Consider the following 21,736-nt stretch of genomic DNA (forward strand, 5'->3'; position numbering starts at 1 on the left):
TTACTAATGAGTTATAAACTAAACAATTTCAATTTCATTCTACTTCAAGTTGTTATAATTAATTTAAATTTAGAGCAAATTGCAGGGGGGAGGCAGGTAAATCAAACAGAAACAGCAACTCAATTATTCATAAAGGGAAATCTAGAAACTGAACACTACCTCTTTGGGGCTCTCATATTTTGCAAATGATCTTTCAGTAGCTCTTACGTATACCCTTTTGGTGATGGGCATGTATTCCTTCATCACACTCCTCTGTAACCCAGTATCAACTAGATGTCTGAACTATAAATTCTGTCTGAATAATAAAAGTGCATAAGTTGAGCAAAACTCCATTAAACCCTTTACTTCCAGGTAACCTGTGATGAGCAAGGAACTCCAAATACAATTTTCAAAGCAAATGCTTATTTGCTGAAGAAGTACTTAGCATGCAAAGGCACACAAGAGGACCAAAACCCCTACGTATCCTCCCTTTCATAAGCTACAGTTTTCATTTGCAGCCTTAATCAACCACTGTTCAATTTAACTATCTTTAGCTTAGGAATCACCATCACAATGCTGCTTTGCATGTTGATTAGCCCTCAGTACAAATCATCAGATATATTAATTTTTTCCAAGTCAAAGAATTCTTTCCTTTTTCTTCTGCTTTGTGGATTCTTCAGTATTTTAGTATTTGGGATTAAAGATAAGAAGAGTAAGACTTTTTAATCTGGCAAGCATATTCCCCAATCTACTTTCTTCTTCATTATTTTCTAGCACCCCTCGGTATTCCCTCTCCAGTATTCATATCCCTTCTTTTGTGAAACTACTTTATTTCCTGCTTGTTTCTCCATTTTTCAACTGCCACTATTGATTAAAACCCTTGCCTTCAAGGCAGACTTGGGTAGGCAGGTAACGCAAAGGACACTTGAGATTTATGAAATAATTTCACCAACAATAAATTTCCTCTTTTCTCTACGGTAGTATAAGATGATTTTAGCACAAAGAAATTAAATGTATCATGGGATACATGAAATACTGCAGTCAGTGGACTCAGCTAGCCAGATTCTAAACCCTGTTTCAACTCATTTCCAAGACGCAGAGGCCATAACAGTCTACTGGGCATCCTTAGTTTTCCTTGCAATCACAGTAATGGCTGTACTTGAACTGTCCCAACAGGCTATCCAAACATTATTAAAAGCTTTAATGAGGAACAAAGTGTGCAAAATTTATTTATGTCTTGGTGGTTCTTGACAGTCATGGGTAGCTGAACTCCAAACAGGACAGTCCTGATACTTTTTCTATTTGTACGTGGAATCAAGAAAAATTTGGCTAATGACAGCTATGAAAGAATGCAGAGACATCACCTCCCCCTGCCCCCGGTCTCATTACATGATGCCACACTGTGACAGTATTTCAGCAAAGATCTAAATTCTTTACTGTGAGGGTGGTGAGGCACTGGAACAGGCTGCCCAAAGAAGTGGTGAATCCTCCATCCCTGGCAGTGTTCAAGGCCAGGTTGGACAGAGCCTTGAGCAACACAGTCTAGTGTGAGGCATCCCTGCCCATGGCAGGGAGGTTGGAACTAGATGATCTTAAGGTCCTTTCCAACCCTGACCATTCTATGATTCTGTGAAAGATAAGGAATCTAAACTCCATGTAATACAAATTAAGTTAACTTAAAGGAAGGATCAGTCAGCTGTGGTTCAGATCTTTAAAATGTTTTGCTCTTCATTTGTATTCCTGCTGTTTGTCTCATCTTAAATTTGCCTATTATCTCAATTTTTAGGAGTGACAGTGAAGTAAGTGCTAATAAAATAAACAGCACATTTGGTTTAAGTTGAAGACCTCTTCACACTTTTGACGGAGCCAGATTACCATACTGACTTAATTTCAGTAAAGGTAATTTAGACTATGATTTAAAATAAAATTACATTATTTACATTAGTTTAAGGTTTACTTGTTAAAAAATAAAAGTGTATCAATACACTAAACCAGCTTTTTATCAGAAGAATGCATTCAAACGTGAAAGACAAAAGATACTGAAGTAGCTGTCCTTACAAAAGATATTTTTCTTTAGGTTCAAATTAATCATTTTAATTTTCTGCCATGTGTTGGCTGTCGACACTAATTAAAAAATGTGATATCTGCAGCAACTGTGAGTAACTTCAGGGGCATTACTCTGAATGGAGATTTCTTGCATAGCATGTGCTGCTGATGCCTATTACTGTTTCTTTTACAAATATGGATAACATACATATAACTTCACTATTTCACCCCATTCAAACTTACAGAACATTAAGAATCAATAAATGTCCATACAAAATTGTTTTTTATATGTCATGCCTTATAATTGAGGATCACATTCCCTACTCCATCCAGGCTTTTGCAAGCTTGGAGATGTTCTTCGTTACACATTCAGATCTGGGGCTGGAACTCATTTCTGTGCAGAGGGTATAAAAAAGACAAATTCATCATCAAGTACTGGACTTAATATCACTGCAGATACTTGAAGCACTGCCGTTATGTTACCTAATGGTGGCCTGCTTAGACTTGGACAATCGTCTGCACTAGGTAACCAAATCTTCTACATGAGGGCTTAAACTGTCCATATAATCAACTGAAAGAAAGACTTATCTTCTAAAGGTGCAGAAAGGGAGATCACATCAGCCCACTTAAGTTTCACTACTTCATTTCCCTGACAATAAAAGCAATATGGACATATGCTCAAAAAAAATCAGTCTGCTGGCTAAACTTAAGGCACAGCTGAGTGCTGGAATTACATAGGCTAGGTCACTCACTGCTTTTTATGAGGCCTCTGAATTTCAAAACAAACTGGTGGTATAAAAATGTAGCTTCCAAACACAGTTTAATTTGCTTCTCATCCATTTATGCCAAAAAGTGTTAAGTTGGATTTTCTCCCTTTTGAGGCAGACAGTAAAAGCAAGAAAAAGAACTGTGGATCTATCTAACTCTATCATATCCTATGAATAAGCAAGTCTTGAATTCCGAAAACATTGTCATGTTTTCAGAACACAGATGAAGCTTTCTGGATTTAGATGCATTAATAATTTAGGACAACTGATCCTGGCATTTCTGTTCCAGCTGATTACTGTATTATTTATGCTTCTTTATGTTTGGGGTTTCAACTCCCTCCCTTCCCCTGGGAGCTGTAGACCTCAATTTACTTTGCATTATTCTGCCTTTTGCATCAGAATTGCCTAAGAAATGAAAACAAATGGAAGCAAATAAACATAAAAGCCACAAGGACCTAGCTTATGATTATTTTATAATTCAATATTTAATCCTATGAGGTATTCTGGGCAGTTTGCAATAGATAATATGTCACAAAACAAACGGCTCACTCTATTCCAATCTTTAGCTTTCCACAGTAGAGTACTTTTAAAGGGCTGATAGATTTTTAAAGTTTGTACATATTGACTACAGGCTTATTACAGTGTCTTCATCTCTGGAGTCAAAGAAACATTGACCTCTATAAGTCAGCAAATAGTTTACACAGCTAATTATAAAAGAACAGGCAAAAAAAATGAAGTGACAGTGTTAAGTCAGACAAGTTCCCTTCCTGTTCTGTATGCACAGACTCTGCACAAAACTTTCAGCTATTGTCTTTGTTTTAAGTAGAGGTCAGAGAAAGAACAATGTATCCGCCATATGGCCGCTTAAGCCTACGGAGTTGACAAACATCATGTGCTAGAATGTTTCCAAGAGATAACAAACCCTTTTATCCAGGCATCTTTTGCTTTAATTTTCAACGTACTCTGCATGAAGGACCAAGACACATTAACTTTACTTACACTGAATGGGATCATGGTGTACAAATAGTTCAAATGACTCCTGTAAAATATTTGGTGGAAGAAACTTCTCGGTCTGAGCAAAATCTGTCAGTAAGCAAAGAGTGTTTCTGAGCTGAGGGGTTTTAGGGCTTCTATGATGTTGTTTGCAGTCTGAGTAACGGCAGCACTAATATCTGCTCAAAACCCAGACAGAAGGGTTAGAGCAAATGTATTATCTATTTTCTGTATGACTGCTGGGTGTCGAGACCTAACAGTGTTCAGAGACCTGGATTCTACGATGGCCTCCACCTAAAGGCTGAACTAACCTGTGAATACCAACCAAGGCGAGTGCCCTAACCATCTGAAAGATTCAGGATGTATCTCCACTTTCATGGTTAAAGCTGGCCCTTAGCAGGGAAAGGAACAAAAACACTGCAGCAGCAGAGAGACTTTCTGTAACCAAAGATGGATGTTTCCTCATGGAATCTCAAGAGCCTCAGTTGCCCCTCATGTATGTGTGTGATGGGGGAGAAAGGCTTATCTTTAGATGTGCTCCACATCATGTTTTCTTTTGGCTAATAGCTTCTATTCAGAATACAAATTATCAAATTGCTTTTTGCTGAGGTGTCAAAGGAAAAGAGGTGGAGTATATACATAATTCCAGCTTCTGTAACACCGCGGACACCTAACCCTCTCACACTGACTTTAAAGAAGGAAGTGTTCCACATCACCCTGCTGAGTTTGATATCTAATTTTTAAGTAATTTTATACTTTCCTTTCAGTGCTCTAATCAAACATTACCAGAATGTAACTCATAACACTTTCAGACAAGTTCATAAAATATTTTAGTATGGACTCAAGTTTAAAATAAACTTACAGACCCATTGTCAAAACAATTTAAGAAACTGTTAACAAAAACCAAATGCAGTTTTCAAACACCTGAAATGTAATCAGAGTTGATAGAATCCGACAATTTTTCAGTAATTAGAAACTCTAGCAGACCACAAGTCCTCATGATTGCTGCAATCCTTAGTTCAGTAGGCTATGATAAGGCAGGCAGGCAGGAAGATAAACTGTTTTATGATACCTACTAAAATCTTAATACTAGCCATTTTAGATCTGTTCTTCCAAATTATCCACTAGATATTTTATTTCTAGAAATTAAATTCTTTCAGATTACTCCCAAATGTATTCTATATCAAAAACAGTGCTCAATTTTTCACTTCAAATGCATATTATATAGTCAAACAGGTGAAATATCTGGATTTTGAAAAAATTTTCTGAGTTTGTACAACAAAGTTAAAGTTTTGGTAGCAGCATATACATTTATAAGCCTAAAAGGAGGTGGTGATGTTAAAGTAATTTGCCCATGTTCACATCTCACTCTGACAAACAAGAATCCTCTACCATCTATAGCCCCTTGTTAGGTATAATGTGTCTGTAAGGACACAGTCAGAGACCAGTATCACATAGGCTAGTGCTTACCCAGATTTAGGCAAAAAAGAAAAAGCTGAAGGCTGCACACTCACAGCATCCTATTTACGCTTTTCTCATCCAAAAGAACATTTGGAGATGGATGTAAAACAAGTAGATGGCACACATATTGCAATCAACATTGTTGAGGCATATGCACAACATGCCAACTTTATATTAAAAGAATTATTTTAAATAAGCCTTTTGAGCTGTATTTGAAAACAAGGAAATGCACGATGGTTACTACTTTTTGTTATTCAATTTAAGAGCAATAATTTTAACAGTAAAAAGGAAAAGCAGTTTTCTGTGACACAAGGTTTATAAATTGCAATAGAGGTGTACATCTTGATATAAGATTCCTAAATTGTTCTCTACATTTCCTAAGACAAAAATTGTTAAAGAAGCTTGCCTGCTCTGAGATATCAATTATTCTACTCTAACCCAGCTAGCAATCACTCTCAAGAAAGGATGTTTTTATGTAGTTTCAGCTATTTGGTTTTATCAATTTTCAGCTATTTAGAGAAATGTTTTATTGAGTTTACAAATAAGGACTCTCAATATCCTATTTCTATTTCCCTTTCCATAGCATAAATCATATGGCCTAAGCATGTCATTATGACTATAGTTTACATAATGCAACGTGACAGTTAAGATGTACAGTGGTAATTTGTGAGTGCTTTCACTATTATTGTAGTATCAAAAATTTATATGGTTCAGTTATTAAGGCAAATTGCTTCATCCATATAGAGATATCTGACAGTAACCACAAAGGGCCTCCAAATTATACTGAAAAAATATCTTCCATGTTCAAATAATTTGTGCACATTCTTACCATTATTTTGCTCAGTGAACAGAAGCAGGAAGAAATTCTGCCTGGAAAAGTATCAGTTCATATCTCATGGTAAGTTCACCAGACATGGAAGATTACAAAAGAAACTCTCCCTTGCCCACTGAATGAGCCTGACAATTTACGGCCATGAACAGGATGCCCAATTCTTTGGAATGATGCTATTTAGTTTCAACATGCTCACTTACCTTCTGTCATGTTGATTTTCAGCCAACAGGAAGAAAAAAAATAAGAGGTTGACTAGCCTGAAGAGACTACAGAGGAAAATGTGCTCAAGTGCATTAGTGTTAACATTTCTGGTAAGTTTTAGCAGATTTGGGGTTACGGTAAATGGAAGGTTGTTTAGCTTTCTTCACACTTAGAACTCATTCAGTCCTTGATTCTACTTTCTGGAAAAAAATAAGACTTTCATGAAGGTATCCTGTATGTTAGCAGAAGGTCTAATGGTGAGAAGCCTGACAGTTGGACGACTAAAGCATCCAAGACTTTAGAAAGCAAATATTTGGAATTAACCTGCAGGGCATGAATATGTGTGTACATGCATGGACACATGTAGACTTGGATTAGCACTGGCACAGGGCTCACAACAGCAATTTTCTGAGTTCTAGGGCAAGGAGCTCCCCACACACAAGTTTCTTGCCAAACATTAAAGTTTTGTAACACACCCCCACAACATCTGACACACATATCTCTGAAAAGCTGACAAGGAACTGTTTTTCAAAACTGAGGACAAGGTGGGTAGAGAACAGGACAAGCTGAATGACACACCGGCTAATTCATTCAAAAAATAATGCTGCGAACTGTGTAGACTTCTCTGATACTTGACAGGAGAAGCCCAAAGAACACTCAAGGTCAAAGACTCTTAGTTAATTTTCTCTGCTTAACATTTTGCCTCACAGGGATGCTCCATAAGCCTGATTCCTTTCTGCTTGCAATTTTGCTGGTCAAATAGCTATCCAATCTAATCTTCCCTCAGTTCCACCCTGCTTCAAAGCCTTACTTCTTTTCTCAAGAAATCAAATTAGCATTTAGGCAAGTACCATCTGCACTTACTTTGTTGCCCAAATAAGAACTAGGTGCACTCCAATAATAAGTCTGTGGTAGTACTTTTCGTGCAGCCACGTTGCTGATGCTATACTGCTGATGTCCATCAAATCTCTTTTGCTTGGGGGTAACTCTGATGAGACCTGGTAAGTCAGTCAGATACCAGCCATTCATGTCTTCTATCTATAACAGAAAAACAAGGCAAAATAAAACACATCACAGTGAGAACCAGGACACCAGTCATGACATCAGTCATTTCAATAGTTAGAGCCTCTTATTCTTCCATTTTTAAAAAACTGATTATATGATTAAATCATTTTAGGAACAAAGGAAACAACAAAGTAACAACAGCAAAAATTTCTCCTCTTATACGTGTCTGGGAGTTCTAAATGCTGAGTAGTTTGAATTAACTGCAAGTATTTGCATTTTCTGCTTCATATGGTCCAGAACGAGGAGGAAATTCTATTGTATAAACATATGCATAAGAATATCTCCAAATACTATATCAGTTTTCAATAAATAATATCAGTCACAGAGGGTATAGAAAGTGAGCTGATAAATGGATATACAATTTCTGATTGCTGTAGACAGCATAATTTACAATAATTCTTAGTTCTAAACCTTACAACTTAAAAATTTAAATACACATTTCAGAAAGCCACAGCAAAGCTGGAAAGCAACAGAACTTGAATTTCTGAAATCCCATCATAAATGAATCACTAGAGAAGAGCACACTGTTCATACAAAGCCTCTGGCGCCTGGATACAAGCAGAACAATAAATTAGTTCAGCCGTGGGATGAAAGATTTTCCAGATGCTGGCATGTAAATGAGCACACTAGCCATATACGATTTTACTTGCAGACTTCCAGCATACCAATACAGCCAAAACCAGGAGCTAATAGACCTGGAATACATTTCCCAAACTCTCTCTACAGATGAGAATACGTAGTATACACCCATTACAGCGGATTCAGTGTCTGAGTTTTGTGAACTAATTTAGAGTATATCTGCAGGCTAAAGATATTTTTTTTCTACAAGACAAATAAGAACAGTAGGTTCATCTCCCTTTGACATCCTTCCCTGGGAATGCAGTATGCAAAAGAAATTCACTCAAAATGCCTCCTGCAAGGCATCCCTTTTTCTTACATAAGGTGTATGTTGTACATTTAATGTTTAAAAATCCTTAATTATTTCAGGTCTAGAAATTTAATAATTACCTGGAAAAGAGGTTGTCCTATAGACGTGTTGCATTTAACTCAGGACTGATTATGTAAGCACAATCCAGGACTCTGTTTATGCAGATGGCTTGATTTTTACTGCTTCTTTTGCACTTTTTATGGATTTAACTGCACTTTTTCAGAACTTTCTCACAATTAGGAGAAACAAAGGTTATAAACATTTTCATCTGAATAAATTAAAAATATATGGGGCACAAAAGAACATGCACGATTTTATAATAAGATGAACTCTGTGACAATGGACAGTGAATTGTCACAAAAATTGAACACAAAAACATAAACTCAGTGACATGTACTGATAGCGTATGATTTTTCTTACACTTCCATAGGTGAGGTGAGAGTGTGTGCAGATGTTTGTTTTCCCAGAGCAGAAACACTCCTCACAGCCTTTGGGATTATTTTGCTGCAGATTGAAGAAACCTGGTTTGCAACGATCACAGTTTTCTCCTTCAACATGTTCCTGAAAATGCAGATTACAATATTACTTGAGATCACCAGCTTTACACTTTGCAGGAGAGTACAAATGCAGGATTATAAAGACATTTATAGGAAAGACTATTCTTATTTGTGAATATTAGGAGTAAATCCTCCACACAATAAAAGTTACTGTGGCTGTATGTAAATAACAGGACACAGGATTTGAACATTATAAGATTCTTAGTCTTTCCTCTACACAAATGGACATACTTAATTTTAGGGAGTAATCTAATTTATCTCCTTCACACTTAAAAGTCTCAGAGAGGAAGGAAGCATGGGGCACAATGTTACAACCTCAAAACCTACAGTTTGTAGGTATATCTGATAAAATCTGGCAAGACCAATTGATGTAAACTACAGGTACGTAGTAGTAGTTGTACTAATCATTCAGTATTGAAGTTTTTCAGTGGTCTATCATTAATAGCTGAATTTAGACTAAATCCAAGTGTTAAAAATGCTGCATTTCTTCTTTCCATAACTACATGTGTTTGCCAGCCATGCAGCCAGGTCTGCAAACTCTTCCCCTGAAGAAATCCAGGCAATGAATGTACACGAAGAAGTTTAAACTTAGTGTTTGGTAATTACACTTTTCAGAGAAAGCTTAGGTTGTGCATTAAGTCCTACTACCTTACACAATATATCAGTTTGTCTTATATGCAAAGAATAGCTAGCTTTTCTACAAAAGCATGTTGCAAAAGGCTCATGCTATGGTACTGGTTTAGTAATTCAGTGTTTTCCCCCAAGATAGCCCAGAAAATTCTTTCTCTTTCGAAAGTGTTATATACAGTCTCTTTAATCCTGGAGACAGTGCTTTATGGCATGTACACAGGACCAAATTGTTGGCTGCATGTCAACAGACAAGACATTATAAAAAGCCTGCCCACGCTGTGTAGTCTATGATTGCTTGAAATATGCAGCTCTGAAGTAAGTTCACCAAAAGCCATTTGGTAGCCTCCTGGTTAAGATCTAGCAAAGATGGAAAAAGCAGGGCAAAACATGTGAAGGTATGAGGAGAAAGGATAGCACACATAGATCAAGAGAGAATAGTGAGGGGGAGAGGTAAGGACAGATAAAGAAGGAAATGAAAATATAAATAGGTTTTCACCACTGATTATAAAGTAACGAGCATAGCGAAATATCTTTTCTGTCTCTATTGCTGTGCTGTATTTATGCTCGCCTTCAACAACATCATGTAGACTCTGCTCAACAAACCAAAACTCTCTTTAATACAACTCAAGTCTATCAGTCAATTTCTTTTAACTTCAACATCTCATTAATTTCAAGAATGGTATTTCTACATTTTCACCAGCAATCTCAGGATTAATCAATGCATATCATTACCACAGATATGCTGAAACAACCCATCTACTCATGCATTATATGAAAAATAATGTGGGTAACATTTGGCAACTCACAGGCACATAAATGCTCTCATGCACAATTTTAAAACCCAGAATTATGTACACTGGTCACAAAAGTGTGGTATTACGGTCATAAAAGTTTCAGACCTTGCTGTTGTGCTTATTGTGTGCGGTGAGGGAAGGGGGAAGTAAAAAAAAGAAAGCTGCAAAGCAAAAGCATGTATTTAAATGAAAAGTTGCCCTACTCTGCAATCACAAGTATGTCGTCAGTGAGTAAAAACTGTATAATTCTGTTGAGTAGGCAGCAAATTCAGTGAATAACTTTAAGTTGGAAAGGAGATCCAGCCTATCCTTCAGCCAATGAAGCCATGTTTCTACAGCCTCATTTATTTCTGAATACTGTGTTCAGTCCAGTTTTAAATTATGTAAAGATGAGACTTTGACAATATACTTTCAGAAAGCTCTCTGAGATAATTAGTGGGGAAAAAACTTACACTTGTTCTTCACCTTTCTGTAGTTTAGTTTACTCTGGGTAATGGGGTAAAGATAACAATCTAATGCTCGCTTTGTTGCAGTTTGCTGCTTACAGTTAGAACTGCTTTTCAGCAGTCAATTTCCTTTACAAGAAAACTAGCTTTAGTAAATTTAGAGCTCATCATATGTAATTGAAAGATGTGATTAAAAGAAGGGAAGCATTTTTTCTAAGACCTGTTATTAACCAGACATCCAACTTTATTCTTCATATGGAGCATAACTAATCTGATGATTTCAGTGTCCCTTTGACCATAATCTGCTTTGATCTGAATTTGAAAATAGCTAGTGAAAATAAATGTGTATGTATGTGTCTCAGCTATTGGAAAATGGTATCGTTTTTCTCCCACAAGCACCTAAAAAGGAATTAGGGTAGCAGAAAAGACATAAAGTGTATATAGCGAGAACTCTCTGGAATAGCAACAATTATCTCAATTCCATGTTTGTTCATTTTGGTCTGATTGTGCTAACAGGTCAATTTGGCATTATACAAATAATGTCATAATAATAGGAATAATGAAGCAGTAGTTATTTTCTATTTATATTTAGATTTTTATATTTACTTATAATTACATATATTTTTGTATATACATAACACGTTCATCAAAGCTCCTTTTGAAGTCAAATTATGGCAAAAGTGCCCCTTTTCTGATCTTCTAGATTTGATAGCTCAGGAATTTGAACTGTGATATGGATAGATTTTATTTCTGACAAGAGCATGTGACTGTTACATAAAGTGAGGATAAGGTTAATCCTCTGAGTAGATTTCAGCACTATTCAGCTGTCACACTAGAGCTTTATGTGTGCATGCAGCATGTGCTGATAGATTGAAGTATTTTTTGTACATTCTTGTACTTGAGGATGTAATGTAAGTCTTTTTAAATTCATATTTGTGACTAATTTTGTCAATTAAATGCTGGAAGGAAACTCCCACAAGTACAACACAGCAAAACTGACCCACAATACAGCAAGTTGTCCTTTGGGCATATTCACGGTCACTTACTAAACCATGGCACCACTGTTTCTAAAGCATTTCTAGTAACTAGGTATTTTTTAAGAGGTGGATGCATGTCCTTTTAAAAGTTTTTTATTCCAATATAATATCAATATATAATTTGGTGGAGAATATAACTCTTAAATTTTCTTCCTAGAAATTAAGAAATTCATCCTACAGAAAGGATGGATTTTTTAATTTTATTTTTTTTATGTTAGAGATTTCTAAACAACATCCCAAATCAGGAAAGAATGCTCTCAGTTTGGAACTTAGCAAGAAAAGAGGATTATATCCCTAATGACAACTCCTAACAGGCAGCTTTCTTTTTTGTTTTAATACATCATCAATTCACCACATTTTCTTTTTGAAGTCACATTACAATTTAGTTTTAGAGATCACAATACTTTAAACATAGAGTTTCTGAGTAGATGAGGATGGGAGTTTGAAGCAAATAACTCACAGGCTTCTTAAGTATCCCTTCATTACTGATTTCTAAGGACTTTCTGCCAGCAGCAGTCTCCTAGGTACCTACGTTAATTAAAGTGAGTTCTGGGATGACACAAGACAATATAAGACTTTACAGGACCAAGAACAAGTGTTCTATGTTCTATGTTCTATACATATTAAAACATCTAGGGAGGACAGTGGAACACTATTGTATGATAGCTTTCAATATCATTAGTATCTTCCTACAGCTCGGAAGAATTTGACATCCATACCTTGCAGATGCAGGGACCTATGCAAGGGTCGGCATTTGCACTGCCTTGCAGTGAGCAGTTGCAGGGCAGGCATACAGGATATCCCATATAACCCAAGGCACATCTATTGCAGCTCTCTCCTGCATAGCCATTCTTGCAGTGACAGAAACCAGGCAACATATCTATGGGAAGAAGGAGAAAACATGAGACATGTTTGATTCATCATTACTACTACTATCAGATGTGTTTTAGAGTGCTCAAAGCAACACCTTTGGTAGACGTAACATAATGGAACTTACTGTGGGTCAGACCACATGCCTATTTAACTTAGTATCCTGCCTGAGAAAGGCTAGAATAAAGCATGTAAGAATAGAGCAAGCATATAGTAATCTGAATTCTGAGCTTCCAGAAATACATATATTAGAGATCTAAACTGAAATGTATCCCTATTTCCTTGCATCTAACAGTCCCTGATAAACTCTTCCTCTAGTTCACCTAATTGCCTTTAAACATACTTTTACTTTCAGAATCCATAAAGCTCTCTAGCAGTAAGTTCCACAATTAGCCACATGCAGCGTGAAAGAAAGCACTGTGTTAAGCATGTTTTTATTGCCCTCTAGTTCTCATATCATAGGGCACAGCAAGTACCTATTCCCTACTCAGTTCCTCCATGTCATCTGAGATTTCAATATACATCTGTCATATCCCGTACGACATTTTTATTTCATATGCCAAAACCTCCCAAGCCTATTTAATAGCTCTTACACAGAAACTGCTTTCTATGGCTGAAAATCTGTCGTCCTCTTCATTGTTTCCAGTTCTACTAAATTATTTGAGAAGGGAGTGCTTACTGTGGACCTATAAATGCTTTGACGATTTTTTCAGTTTTGTTTTTTAAACACCGGTAATATTTCTTTAGGCTCTATTGACCTTTTTGACTACTGCTGAGCCAGCACTGAGCTGATACATCCAGGGCACAGTCCAAGGTAATTCTAAGAGCTGTTTCACAACTGGTAGTGCCTAATTCAGAAATGGCTGCAATGAATGTACAAGTAGAACTACTTTTCTCTGTGTTCTACTTTAATTGCTAAAGAAATTCATCAGTTGTTTTACTACCCTGCCACTGGCTATCTTGAGATTTTTCTGAACATTTTGCAGTTCTTTCATTTTTTCTATGCTGAAAGATTTTGTACTTGCTAACTTTGTCACCTTCCTACTCATCCCCTTTCCAGGTTAAGTATGAATATTTTCAACAGTTCATATTGATCATCACTGTGAAAATGGTCCATTTATTCTTTTAACCAAGTACTAAGCAGTGAAAAGCCTTTCCTCCTTATTCTATTACACCTTCCTTCATGGTCTTTGGTGAAGAATCTTGTCAAATTTTTTGAAAATCAAAATACAATATTAATCAAATGAGCCTTTGTTTACATGTTCATTGAATCCTTCAAACAGATTCAGAAGTCAGACTGTCTGCTACAAAAAACCTGATCTTCAGTTTTACCTATTTTTGCCACAGTTCAGAAATAGTATAGATCATTTACTGTAGTTCTACTAATTTGCTGGTACAGGAGGCAGACCTTTTGATTTTAGTTTCCTGGAACCCTCTGCCTTACTTTGAAAAATTGGATAAACAGCTTTTATTTATGTAATATTTATGTCAGTTTTTAAAAGTATTATAAATTTTATTTAATACTTCAAGCAACTCAATTTTCAACTACATTCAGAAGCCATGGATAAATACGATGTATGCCTGATGAATTTTTATTCTTCATTTATCACCTTGCTCTAAGCCTGACACTTCTGTTTGAGACAGTTCTTCTGAATGGTCCCCATGAATAGACTTCCAAGTGGGAAATTCCCTAAGGTCTCCTATTCTGATACTGATACCGATACAAAGAATTAATCTAGCTTTTCTACTGTGTCCTTTTCTTTCTTGAGATGTCTGGTTATAACTTGATTACACCATAACCATATTTAACTCCTACTGAATTTGAATCTCTTGGAGTCTTTTTGATTCTGATTTATCTGAAGTACTTCTTAGCAACATCTAAGCACTTAGCAAGTTACTCCTTAAATTTATGTATGTGTTACTAAAAACATGACTTCCCAGAATCTGTCGCCATTTATGTCCTTTTCTATTAGATACAATTTCTGCTTTTCAGGGAGGTTCTTTTTTATTGTTTAGGTAGATTATTTTTTGCTAGTTTAACTGTATTGCTTGAATCATTTTGAGCTAGAGGAACTAACCTTCTCTGAATGTCTAATACGTAGTCTATAAACCCTATGTTTGCTATTAGCAATCTTGGATTTTTATTTTTAAAGGTTTTTTTGTTTTGATTAAGGTGTTTTTAGTGAGGCCTTCTCATTCCTGTAAGAATGCTGAATTTGACTGCCCTTCAAGAGGAGAGAGAGTTTTAAACCAGTTCCTCATGCATAATTCCAAAGGTGCTTCACTTTTTATGGTTTCTCTAACTAGCTGTTTGAAGCAGCCGTCACCTACAGGAGTTTTAAATGATATTATCTGTTAATCTATACAGAGATGTAACTGAATCTGTCTTCTCTAGCCTTGCAGCCTCTTTGATCTCCTGTAGCAGATCATATTCACTGCCACTTTCTTGATCTGTCTTAATTACATACAGACTCTCACTGCATGAAATTTCTGTGTTCCTTACTATCATGAAACCATATGCTCCATGGGTTTTGATGCTGTGGTCCAGCTGGTTCTCAAACTTCTGAGTTACCGTCCCTTCACCTAGCCATTGGTGAGGGCTCAAAACACAGCAGGACTCAGGCTCTTTTGTAATCTGGATCAATGCATCCTAGTTGGACAACCTAGAAAGAAACTTCTGTTCCTTCCAGATGCACATACCCTGCTGCACACCAGGGTTCAGCAGTAACAGATACAAGCAAGTCGAACTCTTTAGAAGTGAACCAGTCTTATTTGAAGGTTTCAAGACCATTTTTATGTTTCAAGGGTTAAGCCTCAGCAAACTCAAATTCATTTAACTGTCTCAGTATGGAATAACTTCCAAATCTATATTGTCTTCTCCATTGCCCAGTCAGTCCATTTTTTTAGTTCTTCATCAAGAATCTTCTCTTCTTCTGCTCTTTCCTTTCTCTGCAGTTAAGGAAGAGAGACCAGGATTGGAAACTCCACCAGCCCAGCAATCCCCTTTCTTACACAGTGTACACAATCGTGGATAACTTTCAGCCTACCACCTATCTAAAGACCTCACACTCCACAGCAGAGGAAGGAAGATGTAAAGACAATTAAATGTCATATATTCTTCCAGCTCTTAACGCTCGTTGATATGGTTAGTCTGTATATTTGGCTTGATGTCTTCTTTCATTTACAGCACTTGCAAGATCTAGGCTCTCATTGTACCATACAGTATGTAAATTCCTGTCAGTGTCCCACTGGTTATCTTTTGACCAGGCTTCTCTATTGCTTATAATGTCAACAGCCTAATTACATTTCAGTTGAGGGCAGATGTTTCAGGTCTGTCTTTTGTTATTGTTGCAACGAACTAACATTTCAGCAGAAGCACATCCTCTTTTGCTATTGGTCTATTACTTCATAGGCCTTGTTTGAATAGGGCTTCATTTGTTGAAGCTGTTATTCCCTGCTTTCTACCTGAATACTATCAGTTTCTGTCCTATCTTTGAGTATACAGAGGCTTTGAAAGTTCATCCTAGAGGATGAGTCATCTTGAAATACGAGTTTTATCAGATAGTTTTCTCTCAGCCTACCAGTCTTTCAAAATTGCACAAAAATAAATGCACGTAAAAGCATGCACCAGACCCTTAAAAATACCTGTAGTTCCAGGACTGGCCTCTGCCATTTTCACTCCTGTTCAACAGTGCATAAATACCAAAAATTACCTCATGGAAGTCAGTGACCCCGCTTGCTGAGCAAGATACTATGAAGCCTGAATAAAGAGTGAGATGTTTGGACCTTATTTATCCTAAAATGTCTGAGACAATTTTTCAGCAAAAATACACATCTGTCATTGGGATTATATTGTACATAAGGAGGCAACAGGGAAAAACTTCACTGCATGATAGCATACAGTGAAGACTGAGTCGCAAACCTGCCATTTTCATACCTCACAGATCTTGCAGGTGCTTAAAAGCCAAGTAAAATAGCTATTTGTTAAAAATTGCTTGAAACAACAGTACTGATTCACTGAGAAAGCCTAATTACTGGAGTATAGAGTAGTTCTGAATGTTTCGCCTTCCCTTCTGTACAGACAGTTGCAGGTGATCACAATATCAGAGATGGTCAAGTTTTCCTATTATTAGGATTGTCAGTGGACAGGTTCAGTTTTAAAATGATTGTCTAAAGATATTTCCATCAGTTTATATTATCGATACCACAGTTTGCAAACATACTATGATTTATTGTAAGTTTCTGGCTCTATCTTTTCTGTATTACTCACGAACATATATATCGTTGCTATGAAAGAATATTCGAGAAGCATCCTTGAATAGTCAAACCCCCAAATTTACTATACAAACTAGAATAATAATGGTTCACTTCAGAATGCTGAGTGAAACATGTGAGGACAAAGTTACACTAGGCTGATCAAAATTGAAATTATACACGCTTAATACACAAAAATATTTCTTTTTCTCCTGAAACAAAAATATTTCTTTTTCTCCTGAAACAATACCTGGTCAATTGTAAAGTTATTCCTTCATGTCCTTCTCTTATCTACTGAAACGTGATGATAACTATAGGATGCAGTCATTTAAATCCTCTTATTGCACATCATCAGTGTAACAGTTATTACAGTATTTGCTACAATTTTCCATTTTAATTGTTGCTTACCTACAGTATTCAAGCATGCAGAGAATGTACAGCCTCCAGCTTTATTTTCCTTGAGAACTGTTCACGGTGACTTTATATCTCCAGTGGTTTGCTTTATTATCATATTTCTATTTTAGTTTAATGTTTTTATTCTTCCCGACTCATTTGCTTACCAGACATTTAAGAAGCATATTCCCACACTACACCAAGCAAACAATTTTTCCTTAAACAACCAGCCATCAAACTTTGAGATTTATTTCAGCATACCCTGAACCAGATTCATTCTGGTTCACAGATGAACAGATAGATTCCTTCAGACAGATCATGCTTTCCAGCCTTTCCTTTACGAAGGCTCCCCAGTGCTTCAAACCCAGCTGCAGCCCAGGGTGAAGAGTCTACAGTAAAAAGAATTTTATCCAGGTACTGAATATAAATTTGATGGGGAAAAAAAAAAAAAAACCCCAGTAAAAAGTGATCTGCTTTCAGGATAGTTTTATGGTAAAAATTATATCCAGACCTGCTCTTAATACTAACACAACCTCTTTCATTGCCACAAAAATCTTAAAAGACCTATTAAAAAGGCTTTTTCTTTCAACTAGCATAATTGTGTCTTTTCTGTTGCATAAGTTGTCAGTCTTATTCAACAGAATGAATAAGAGTGACGACACTCACACATCTGGCCTGCTGGTCCAAACACTGTAATCAAGAAATATAATGCAAGAAGTAAACAGCTTTCCTAATGTCTTGGAACCTTAATACAACAAGAAGTAAAATAAATAAACAGAAAGAACATGGAGCAAAGAACAGGACCACTGTAGGCAGAATGGCTACAAAGCCTAGCTATGTGTAGAGCTGACTTAGTTTTGTTCTTGTGGTCTTAAAATAGGCAAGTAAGACAAATATCAGAACTATTCTCTGGCCGCTGTCTAGACAGCGCAAACTGTCCACTTCTCACTTGACTCTCAGGACTGGGCAGGACACAGACAACTGGTTTCAGGAACAAATGCATGGACTACGTTGGGGAGGGAATTCCGTATATGGTGGCTGTTACTTAAACAACAATTGTTGACCTGTCATATAGGAAGAGAAGTAGTTTAAATACACAGAATAGCCTCTACAGCAAATAAGCTGGAAAGATGAGACATTAACGGGTTTAAAGAGCAATAAATTAAAAAAAAAAAAAGACTTCGTGTGTTACAAACAGCAGATTCAACAGTGATTAAGAATACTCTAATGTGCTCAAAAGCAACAGGCCTCTGACCAGCTGCATCCTGACGAGTTAAGTTTCAGGAAGATGGGGAGAATCTGGTTACAGTCCAGACAGAAATTGATGAGAGTTTTAATTTCATGAAGAGAACAAAAGAACTGTCTGGTTATCGGGACTGGAGGAACTGCTAAGATATGAAACTTGTCTGAATGCCTGAGGCTAGATTAGCAGGACTGGCTGCTTGCCAATAAAAGCAGGCAAAACAGAACTAATCTTATTTTGGATATGTTATCTTCAAGATGGCAGCATGACACATTTCTCAATTTATTAGAAAAACACAGTTAATGATCTTTAGATTAGATGGATAGAGACAATAGAGAAAGAGCAAGAAAGGAAAGTAGATGTCCAAACTTTATTCTCTTCCTAGAGAGGTCCAGAAAAAGAGGCAACAGAAGAATTTATCAGAAAGAAGATCAGAGGATTAAAAAGGCAGAATGAGATACAGGAAGCAAGGTGTTAAAGCACAGTGCCACTCAGATTCGGAACATGTAAGCAGATTTAGAAAGCAACTGTGAGATGGTTTAGATCTGTGCAATACTGAGAGGCAAGAATAAGACATTATGAGAGCTCCTAATCACACTATTACTGACAACCAAGCAAGATGGAATATATCTCTTTGCTTCCCTCTTCCCATGAGAGAAGAGCTGACAGCTTATTAATTGCCTTTCAGCTTCCTGGTCGCTGCAGAATGACCCAGCACCAGTGGCCAGCACAGAAGATGTGAAAAGAAAGACTGCAGCAGTAACAGGCAGGAACCAAGAGACCAAGCAGCTGCTTAAAACACAAGTGGGGCATTCATTTTCTTTGAATTAATCATTCTTGCTTATCAAAATCATAGACTCAGTATTTTACAAAAGCACTGAATGTCAGTAGTGGCAAACGATTGAATAAAAGTTGTCCTGTTTCATAGTGTGAGAGGTTTCTTTGTTGTATTAACTCTGTCATCTGTAACCTGTACACTCTCACCCACAGGTTTGGTACAGGCACCACACAGTCTTTGGTTTTTTTCCAGCTTTGGGCAGCCTCTGGGAGGAGAGGATGGGGCTTCTCTTTGACTGACACAGCCCGCTTCCAACTGAGAAGGGCACAGCTTAGCGCCTCAGCCAGATGGGTCAGAGGAGGTCAGTGGAGAAGGGGGAGGAGGTGTTCCAGGCACAGGAGCAGAGATTTCCCTCTAGCCCCTAGAGGAGACCATGGTGGAGCACACAGACACACTGCAGTGCATGGAGGACCCCATGAAGGAACAAGTGGATATTTCCTGAAGGCACTAAGTCCCATGGAGAACCCATGGTTGAGCAGATTTTTTTGCTGAAGGGCAGCAGCCCATGGGAAGGACCCCTGATGGAGACGGGGAAAAGTAAGAGGAGAAAGGAGTGTTAGAGAGCAACTGTTATGACCACAACCCCCATTTTCCATCACCCTGTGCCGCTTGTGGAAAGTGGGAGGAGGCAGACGAGTTTGGAATGAAGGAGTGAGGTTAAGCCTGGGGAAAAAAAAGGGGGGTGGGGTGGGAAGTGGAGCAGGGAGGTGTTATTTTAATTGTTGTCTTTGTTTATCACTATCTGAATCTATTTAAATTGGCAACAAGTTAAATTAATTATCCTTAAATCAATTCTGTTTTGCCCAAGATAGTAACTGGTAAGCAATCTCTTTACTTCGATCCATGAGCTGCTTCATCTTATTATCCCCCCTGTTCTGCTGAGCAGGGCAGCAAGAGACTGGCTGGGTGGGCCGTTTCAGCTGGCCAAGGTCAACCCACTACATATACCACTGTGACAGTAATGTGTATCATTTTATTGAACTGATGTAATCAGTACATGGCTATTACACTAGATTTTACACCTGTGGGCTACCTCTGCTATGCTGCTTTTATGTTCCATTGATCTTTATTTCAAAAAAGATGGCTACAACATCTTGTCAATAGGTTTGTAATTAGCCCAATTACAACATCTCTTAAGAACTGACCTCATTTTGTACTTATCTTCCTACAGTATTTTCAGATATCTGCCAACAAAAAAACCAAACACAAAAAAAACCAAAAAAACCCAAAACAAAACCAAAACCAAACAAATAACAAACAACTGAAAAATATGGCAATCTATTGTTTCCAGAGCACAAGGAACCAGCTTATTCTCTATTTGAAGATAGCTTTTACAGGACTATGGTAAACAGCTTGCAATCCTACATTAATAATACAGATTAAACAAAATATGACACCTTTCCAGCAGACTTTTTCTAGGTTTCAAATGGAAATATGCTTATAGAGGAAGAGAGATTAAAACATTATGGTTGTACTAGTTTTAATTTCTGCCATAAAAGAAGAAAGCTCTTTAAAGTCAAAATTCTCTAATATATTCCACATGGAATACCCTTCCAAATGTACCCAAGTTTGCAAGCCATGAATCCGAAAGTAACCTCAGAAAATATGGGATTTTTTTTTTCTGTAAGAGATATCACAAATATGATTCAGCTTTTCTTTGACATTTCTGAATTTCAGCTTTAATATCACTATCTTTTGGGCATCTTACCTCCTTCTGCATGTTTCTCATCTTTGACGCAGGTATCATTTAAAGACCCATTTGGATCACAGGAACATGGCTGGCATGGATCTGGGCTATCTGGCAATACCTATAAAAATAAAGAGAATACAAAACAAAATCTTTCCTTTAATAATTGGAAAATTTTATTTACTTCATAAACAAAATGTAGGAGGGAACAACTTCTGTGTAGGTAGCTTGCACTTTAACAGAAATGAGATGGTTGCCAAACTTAGCTCATGCAGTCTATGACAAGAGGAAATGGCTTCAAGTTGCGCAGGGGAGGTTTAGATTGGATATCAGAAAAAAATTTTCATGAAAAGAGTTGTCAAGCCTTGGAACAGGCTGCCCAGGGAAGTGGTTGAGTCACCATCCCTGGAGATATTTAAAAGATGTGAGATGTGGTGCTTAGAGACATGGCTTAGTGGTGGACTTGGCAGTGTTTGGTTAACGGATGGACTTGATGATCTTAAAGGTCCTTTCCAACCTGAATGATACTATTATTCTATTATTAGTTATTAGTTTATTATTTGTTAGTCTTTTATTCTATTAATATTTACATGTTGGGTTTTTATTTAGAAACACGTAAGTAATTTAGATACAAATGTTTTCAACTAAATTAAACAAGTGTAGAGATAATAAGAAACCCCTGTATAGTTGAAATCTATAAATGTAATGAAGTACA

General features: G+C 36.9%; 1 protein-coding gene across 1 annotated transcript in view; it reads right to left on the reverse strand.

Moving 5' to 3' along the window:
• Positions 1–21,736, reverse strand: part of LAMA2 (laminin subunit alpha 2) — a 369,886-nt gene that overhangs the window by 199,365 nt on the left and 148,785 nt on the right. The window contains 4 exon segments of the mRNA XM_030489189.1: positions 7,144–7,317; positions 8,693–8,833; positions 12,456–12,616; positions 21,043–21,142. Of these exon segments, the coding sequence (XP_030345049.1) occupies positions 7,144–7,317; positions 8,693–8,833; positions 12,456–12,616; positions 21,043–21,142 (576 nt within the window).

This window comes from Strigops habroptila, chromosome 6, assembly GCF_004027225.2.
Source record: "Strigops habroptila isolate Jane chromosome 6, bStrHab1.2.pri, whole genome shotgun sequence".
Classification (NCBI taxonomy): Eukaryota; Metazoa; Chordata; class Aves; order Psittaciformes; family Psittacidae; genus Strigops; species Strigops habroptila.